This window comes from Hemibagrus wyckioides, linkage group LG09, assembly GCF_019097595.1.
Source record: "Hemibagrus wyckioides isolate EC202008001 linkage group LG09, SWU_Hwy_1.0, whole genome shotgun sequence".
Taxonomy (NCBI): domain Eukaryota; kingdom Metazoa; phylum Chordata; class Actinopteri; order Siluriformes; family Bagridae; genus Hemibagrus; species Hemibagrus wyckioides.
Window position 1 is genome coordinate 10,445,657 of NC_080718.1, and position 8,576 is coordinate 10,454,232.

The following is an 8,576-nucleotide window of genomic DNA, read 5'->3' on the forward strand; positions in this document are numbered from 1 at the left end:
GACGGGGTGATGTGATCAGGGCGTTGTTACCAGTCTAAAGCGGATCATTTTCTTATAACACCATGTCCTAAATGTTTTGCTCCTCTTATACAACACTATACCACATTTATTATTTATTTATGAATGCTGTTACTCTATTTATAGTCACATTTAATCTTGTGTAATATCCACAAGACAAGTTAGTTCCTGCAACTTTAAACAGTTGTTGTCTTACCAGCTTCTCCTTTTTGTAATAATAAAAAAAAATGCATCTTGTTATGTTGCTGAGAAACCAGAAATCACAAACTCTTCTGTCCTGAAAACCGTCTTGTGGTGGAAAACTTTATGCTGGAGACGACTTTCTTTACTTTAACTGAAAGCTTTATAACCATATCAGAATTATACATTTCCTAAAATAACAAACTAAATTTATACACACACACACACGTTAATTAATGTAAACACATTCTGACCAACAGATTGGAGAACTCAGCAGCACTGTAGTCAGTTCCTCCAGGATTTCAATTTCTAGTTATATACAAAATCAAGCAAACTCTAGGATATTTGGAAGAGATTGCAATTTTTCTAAATTATTACAAATTTGAGCCAAGACGTGTCATCACAACTCACATTCATCCAAAGCCCTCTTCGATTTATATTCAGCATAACGGATATTAATTACATATAAGTCTTCACTGGTAACAGATTAAGAGAAGAATCCAGTGTTTGCAGTTTCATCAATTTGTGTAGTAGTATTTTTAAAAATAAGAAAGATCTCCTGGAGGGACTGTGTAGTACAAAAATATTGGTAGATAAACAGCAATGACATCTGTTTCCTCTGCAGTCATCAACACAGTCATTGAACCCAGTGGAAATGGAAATCTGGTCAAGTCTTCTTCCGTATTAAGCCACTCCTCAGCAGGGCTAAGCAACCTCAGAGCTTCTCCCAGAGACTGGAGAGCCACTACTTCCCAGCGGGCTGCAGGATCCTCAGCCAGTTCTCGACGCGTTGGTAGGGGGAATGATGGTAGGGTTCTGTAGTATGGGAATAAGGATGCTCTTCGTCTCCTATGTTTCTGTATGCCATGTCTATTAAAGCTGCTCCTTTGTACTAATGTTCACAATGGTGTAAGAATCAGTTATTGACGTAGCCTTAAGAATGGGGTTCGGTATTAATGTGCGCATTTGCACTTGAGCGTGTGTATGTGCACGTGTGTATATACATGCCTGTGTGTGTGAGTCGAAAGAGCACTTCTTGCACAGCAATACAAGACTGAGAATATTTGCTTGAGTACTAGCGATTATAATTAGGTACAGGCACATCTGTGGGTGCCATGCTTGTACTGTTTAATATTTATAATGACACTGTATTTCACTTTAATTATTTTGTTATTTCCCCAAGTGATTGAGGTGAAAATGAACTTAAAAAAAAGCATTCAGCATTATTTGGGGTATTTTCTATGATGGGATTTAATAATAAAGTAATGTATTACACGGGTGTATTTGTTTTTCTTTACTACGTCGTAACAAATGGTGAAGAATGCACTTGAATATTTCTGTTGAACACTAGAAAGCCAATTTGTTTAAAGAACACCAAGCCAGTTCATTTGTAATTCCACTCTTTTGTTTTTGTAATGATGCAAGTTGAACAGAATTATGGACATTGCTTGTCCTTTGAATGACTGTGTGTGCCTGATGATTATAAATATGAAATATATTTGTATGATGACACATCACCAAAGTGTTCATGTACAATGGCAGTATGCAGTGTCCATCTGTCCCTACCACCACTTTTCCCTGTTACTATGTTTAGACGGAGTAAATGCTTGGTGGGTTTCATTTTACCGAGAAATACTAAATGCACTGGGAAAGAGAAACTGAAACTTACCAATCAAAGCAATAAGGAAACTGTATTCCTGTATCATTCCTGCGATATCTTGTAGGATCCGTCGCTGATAGCAGCTTCTTGTGATTGTTATTGTGATTAAAGATGAACGTGTAACAGCTCGCTGACCACCTTTACAAGGTATGTATCGTACACTGTGTATAAATGCTAAATGGCTATGTATGCAATGATGCTTGTGTGCATGGACCATGTGTGTTCTGGTTCTGCTCTAAGATCAGACTGTTTTCACTTCACTTTCTTTTGATAGTGAACTGAAGACACTTTATTTACTCAATGTATTTAAAAACACTGTCGGTTTAAGATATGGTGAATAGGAGAAGATTGTAGAAGGATTTTACCAGTAAATTTCAGGATTTCACACTGTTAACTGCTTTAATCTGTCTGAATATAAATTGCGTCATTGGTACAAGTTACAGGAGAGACGGATACTCGTGTAAACAAAAGGGCTGCTTAAGGTTAAGTGTCTGCTGACATGACCACAGACTTTGCTGAAACTTAATTTGTCAGATAATGAAACTTTCCAGATATAGAATGTCTTTAAGCCAAAATACAGAAAAAAAAATGGATGCGATGTTTTGTTTTTCTAGCATTACAAAATTTATGCAATGGTTTTTGATGTAAAAGCCTTTCCGAGGCAGTGCTGTAAAGATCATTATCTATATATATATATATATATATATATATATATATAATATATATATATATATATATATTTGTTTTCTTTTTTTTTGTTTCCAAAATTATTTTGTATATATTGTAAATCTGTGGATTTTTTTTTTCCCGAAATTAAACTGAAATTAAAATAATGTTTTATGTTTCCTAACTTTTATTACTTTGTCACTTGTTCTGATATACAGTAAATTCACTTAGGGACTTTCAGGGACTTTTTCCTCCCCCTTAATAAAATGAAACAAAGAGAGCCCACAAATGACTTTTGCTCATGCAAAGCTGTTCAAGTATTTTTCATGTGGTCTTTGGAAAGCCCAGAGAAGTTGGTTGAATTTCCCATAAAACAAAACAAAACAAAACATAAAGGCATCCCATTGTAAAAGCAAACACATACAAAACAATTACATGTATGTTCTCTATAAAATGTAGAAGTGTAACATGAACATGTCTGTTTAAAGCATGCTATGGAAATAGAGATGAGAGCTTAAATAGACAAATGGAACAGATGTATTCCCCCAAATGTATTATTGGTACATTGGATGTTTGACATCTAAGAAAAAAAACAGAACTGAAATGAGGAACAGTAACTAGAGAATCTGGTGCCTTTAAATATTACACTACTGCTTGTGACTGATTCACAGACAAGGATAGACACACCAGACATCTGCTGTTATCATGTACTCGTAAGTCCTTTATTTAGTTTTTTTTTATTTGGATGAAATCTAATAAAACACTAAGAGTTTTGGATATTATGCTGATTAGGTATTTAATTTCTACAGATCATTTGCATCTACGTTTAAAGAGTCCTATGAACTATCCTCTCCATACACATCTTTACATGACAATTATGTTCCCAAAAAGCCGGTGAGGGGAATATTACTTTTGTTTTTATCTTTATTTCTTTATTTATTTAACTTTCTACTCATACCTTTATCTATGGTCGTATCTTTTACAGCGCATGAGTGGACTTAAAACATTGCTACTGGCCACAGGATGTTTGACTGTCCTAGGGTGTTTACTCGCTATTGCTTTGATAGAGGTGATGAAAAATGAGGAAAACATACACAAAGCTTTGAATATCAGCACCACGCATCAGCCAGATCTACATGCTGAAGAGTCTGATCAGTGCAGGTGAGGTTATATCCCTGAAGAAATCTTTCAGCTCTCTGTCTGGGGAGGTTAAATCTTCAGGCATAGGGAGGAACTTGTTCATCATGTCCCCACACTGAAGATGAATATGTATATAAACTGTTTTGCTTTTAAAGCATCCATTGCAGTTATCTTCCTTCAAATGTGACTCTGAACAGGATTGTTCTGGTCGAGAGCATCCCTTTATGGATGGATTATGGAGCCAATGCCAGTTTTGGTGTGCCGCTGTACAAGGCATGGAAAGACCTTCTGTCTACAGCAAGCAAGCAAATCGATATGGCGTCGTTCTATTGGACTCTTACTGGCGAGGACATCGGTGCCAAATCAGTCACTGACCAGTTTGTGAGTAGTGACCCTGCTTTATACTATCACAAACATACATTTCATCCATTTCCAGTTACTTTTAATGTTATGCAACATCTGAAAAACAAGTTCTCATTTAAGCCTGAAGTGACGGTGTCCATTGTTAAAAGTGCTTTACCGATAAATAATAAATAAACGAATAAATAAATGTTTGTTACCAAGGCAAAAATGCAGCTTGCCATATTACCCTTGTGTCAGAAAACAAGCACTGACACTGGAGACTCCTTCCAAAAATACTTCCAAAAATACTTAATCATATGATCAGTCCCAATATTCTTTATTTTTTTATTAATGTGGGTGTACCATCTGCCATACAAGTCCACCTTTAAAGAAAAACCTTGTATTAGACATTGTCTTGATATAAATCTATGATTTAAATTTCTGTCTGCTTTTCTACTGAGCCACACAGTCCTAGAAAATTAATAAACTGATGAAGAATTCATGTGCTGTATTCATGTGCTCTCTTGCCTTTTCCTGGGTGTATTATGTTAGTAGTTGCTATAACATCTGTTACCATATTGTGAATGTGAATGAACGTATTGTTCATTCAGTGTGTGTTTGTTCTACAGGGTCGAGACATCCTGGAACAATTAAAAGCGCTGCCAAAACGAAATGTGTCTGTGAGAGCTGTGAGCAGCATCCCTTCTGTGTCCAGCAACTCGACAGACCTGGACATCCTGAGAGAAAATGGTCGTGAAGTGCATATGTGGCTTTGCATTGAGTCTGTAATGAGGCTTTATATTTATGCATTGTGTCTGTAATGAGGCTTTACGTTTTCGCTGCTTCGTTTTGTAGGAGTCCATGTGAGACGAATTAACTTCGGCAAACTGACCCGAGGAATTCTTCACAGTAAATTCTGGATCGTGGACAACAGACATATCTACATCGGCAGTGCCAACATGGACTGGAGAGCATTAACGCAGGTATAGAAGATGAACCAGAGTATTAGCTCTATGTAAGGTGGCATGTTTGAAGACAACTAACATGATGTACTTTTAAATTTGATCTCTTTTTTAATTGGAGGTGAAGGAACTTGGAGTGGTGATTTACAACTGCACCAGTCTGGCCACAGACCTCTATAAGATCTACCAGTCCTACTGGGTTATGGGTCACAGCAATGCTACGATACCAGATCCCTGGCCCTCTTTTTATGACACATCCATCAATAAGGACCAGCCTCTTCATTTGAATCTTAGTGATGTTCCCAGTAGAGTTTACATCTCGGTAATATTCTGTGGCTTTGATTTTGTGTGTGTGTGTTAAGTTGTCTTTATTTCTCACATATACATTACTGCACAGTGACATTCTTTTTCCGCATATCCCATCCTTGGGGGTTGGGGTAAGAATGCAGGGTCAGCCATGATGCAGCGCCCCTGGAGCAGGGTGGGTTGGGGGCCTTGCTCACAGGCCCACGGTGGCAGCTTGGTGGTGCTGGGGCTTGAACCCTGGTCCCCACCTGTGTGTGTGTGTGTGTGGGCGGGCTTGATGTTGATGTTGTTCTTGTTTTTAATTGTACTTACATGGTTACATAAGTAATAATTAGGGATGGTCACTGATATTCAGATATTTGGATATCTTAAATTCATCTTAGCATTCATTCATTTATTGAATGCTAGATAAAATAAAATGAATTGTGCATGACACTGCAGTTCACTGAGAGTGTGATCATAAAGAATGACAGGCAGCTGATTGCAGCTCACATTGAGCAATACGGCAACTATTAAACATAATGTTGTCTCATGATAATATTACCCAACAGGACCACATTGTTCAGTTGTTTTTTAAGACAGTTAGCTAGCTAGTATTCTGCATTGTAGCTTAGCCCTAGCTCAACAGTATTGTATTCAAATGAATTTTCATTATGCTAATGTATAATATTTTCATGTTGGTAAATAAAAAAAAAACATGAAAGTATTTTATATTTGCAGACACCTGAGCATTACACCCATATTTGGTTGGTCGACAGACAGATAGACAGACAGACAGACAGACAATCCATATGTTAGTTTTAAGTTAATACATTTATCCTAATGCGCATGCAAGGAAATCTCCCTTAGACGATATGAGGAAGAAACATTGAGAGGAAGCAGACTCAAAAGAGAACCCATCCTCATCTGGGTAAAATCCCCATAGCCACCTTCCAACATCTGTTAGAAAACTTCCCCAGAAGAGTAGAGGTTATTACAACAACAAATCTGGAAATGGATGCAACACATATGATATTAGCTATTTAGAATATTGACCAAACAAGAAACATTAAAATATTATTGTGTATTTGTGGCCTGTCTCCTCATATGACACTTCCCTTCTTCCCTTTAACTCAGAATTCCCCTCCCGCCTTCTGTCCGGAATCACGCACCAAAGACCTGGATGCCATTTTGTCCGTGATCGGCCAGGCGGGGCAGTTCATTCATGTAGCAGTTATGGAATATTTCCCTGCCTTCAAGTTCAACTATCACAAGTAAACCTTGATTACATTTGAATGAATCTTGTTTTTGTTTTGTTTATTTGTATAGAAAAGGATTGCCTGTTTGTTTGTTTTTTCCTTTATTTTGCTTGTGTAGGTACTGGCCAGTTATTGAAAATGCACTGATACAGGCAGCGTTGGATAGGAACGTTACAGTGCGTCTCATGATCAGCTGTGGCCGTGACACTGACCCTTCCATATTCCCCTTCCTCAAGTCCATCAATTCCCTGAACTCTCCTCCTGACAACATCAGGATAGAAGTGGTAAGATCAGGGACAGAGACACTACTGCTTTCTATTGCTTGACTTTTCTGTTCTTATTGAGGCTACGGTCAATGTAATGCAATATTATCACATCCCACAGAGACTCTACATTGTTCCGGTGGGTAACGAGACCAACATTCCCTATACCAGAGTAAATCACAACAAATATATGGTGACAGATAACGTGGCGTACATAGGTGAGTCATGGACTTCCAAAATGTTTCGTTTTTAGTTTCCATGGACAAAACAATCCAAAACAGTACAGCATCATTATTTTTCTTATTTTTTAAATCAACATGTATTTTTAATCTCTATGAAATTATCTATATATTATCCTTACCAAACATACACAATGCTGTACTCTCCAAATCTAGACAGTGAATACATTTATGTTTCACAGGCACCTCAAACTGGTCTGCTGACTACTTCAACACCACCGCTGGTGTCGGGTTGGTGGTTTCTCAAGATTTGTCGCATTCCCCCTCACCTGGAGACACATTAGTGGGGCAACTGAGTGCTGTGTTTGAGCGAGACTGGGACTCCAAATTTGCAGTGCCACTTGAAAAACTGGGCCACAATCCTGACTGCATATTTTCTAAAGCTTAAATGGACAATATCAATGAACTCAGTATTAGGAGGTTGTATTACACAAGGTGAAATGAACTGTAATGTTAAATTGAAATGCTGCACATTATATAATGCTGGTCTATGAGTTTTAGTTAACAGTATCAGCCTTTTCACACTAGTGAGACCAGGATGAGGAGAGAACTGACACACAGTTAAGCATCAGAGTGAACAGGCTTATTATAGCAGCCTTGACGGAATAAAGCAATAGACTTTTAAATAGAAAATAAATCGAATGAATACAGTATTGTGATACATGTAGCTTGTAAATAATAAATATCACTGCTGTCAAAATTAAAACCATAGCTCTAAGATTGGGTTATGTGAAGCATATTTTATTTTGTTTCAGTGATGGACATCAACACCCACTATTATCAAAGCTGTTGTGTTTATTATTTAATTCGTATCACTTATTCAAGTGTCAATAACTAAAAAAAAATAGATCTATAGATAATGTCGGCTTGGAATTATGCTCCTTCATATACAGGCTAAATATTCTGCCTATTAATTGCCTCCAGTAACTAGCAAGAATATTATTTTTCAATAATTTATCTTCAGTATAGGGTCAAGGTGGATCCAGAGCCTGTCCCAGGAGCACTTAGCACAAAGTTGAAAAATTCATGCCTCTCTCTCTTTCTCTCTCTCTCACACACACACTTTCTCTGAATGACAGGTGGAAGAAAACCCACAAAAACACTGTGAGAAAATATGCATAACTTCACACAGGGTGTAACCAATTTAAATAATGAATAAATAGTTGGATTAGCTGGAAGTTGAATCATGCCAACTGGACTTCTTTCTTGTTTGGTCGAAACATTTCACTATTTACTGGATCAGTTTCTTCAGCCATAAGGAAGTTGGCAGGATTCCACATATTGTATTCTGCACTGTCAAGGATCTTCCCTTGTCTGGATAGGCTTGTTAGAGGAAGAGTGGAGTCTCAACGACTCTCCTGACACTCACCACCTCCACTGGTCCCCTAACAAGCCTATCCAGACAGAGGGGGATCCTTGAGTTGTGAAAATATTTTAACCTAACAAGAAAGAAGTCCAGTTGACATAACTTCCAAATAACCTCACCTGGATGACTAAAAATCTTCACAGATAGTTGTATTAGGTTCATAAAATAAATAAGCTCACCAGCACTTCTTCCTGAG

The 8,576-nt window shown here is 37.5% G+C and overlaps 2 protein-coding genes across 5 annotated transcripts in view; both read left to right on the top strand.

The window, feature by feature from the left end:
• The window catches only part of cep170ba (centrosomal protein 170Ba), a 33,125-nt gene extending 31,652 nt beyond the window's left edge, over nt 1-1,473 (top strand). For all 3 annotated transcript variants that reach the window (XM_058398909.1, XM_058398910.1, XM_058398911.1), the window contains one exon: nt 824-1,473. In XM_058398909.1, the coding sequence (XP_058254892.1) occupies nt 824-1,020 (197 nt within the window). In that variant the 3' untranslated portion in view covers nt 1,021-1,473. The remainder of the gene's footprint in view (nt 1-823) is intronic.
• Nucleotides 1,474-1,611: 138 nt separating this feature from the next.
• Nucleotides 1,612-7,759, top strand: LOC131359235 (5'-3' exonuclease PLD4). 2 transcript variants are annotated; one of them, XM_058398912.1, is made up of 12 exons: nt 1,612-2,005; nt 3,196-3,237; nt 3,334-3,418; nt 3,510-3,685; nt 3,862-4,045; nt 4,636-4,756; nt 4,862-4,989; nt 5,090-5,290; nt 6,391-6,527; nt 6,631-6,796; nt 6,897-6,993; nt 7,197-7,759. In XM_058398912.1, the coding sequence occupies exons 2-12, from the start codon at nt 3,230-3,232 to the stop codon at nt 7,400-7,402; spliced, it is 1,509 nt and encodes a 502-aa protein (XP_058254895.1). In that variant the 5' UTR covers nt 1,612-2,005; nt 3,196-3,229; the 3' UTR covers nt 7,403-7,759. The 2 variants fall into 2 exon arrangements, with proteins under 2 accessions (XP_058254895.1, XP_058254896.1); XM_058398913.1 differs by lacking the exons at nt 3,196-3,237; nt 3,334-3,418 and having other exon boundaries at nt 7,197-7,757.
• Nucleotides 7,760-8,576: the final 817 nt, after the last annotated feature.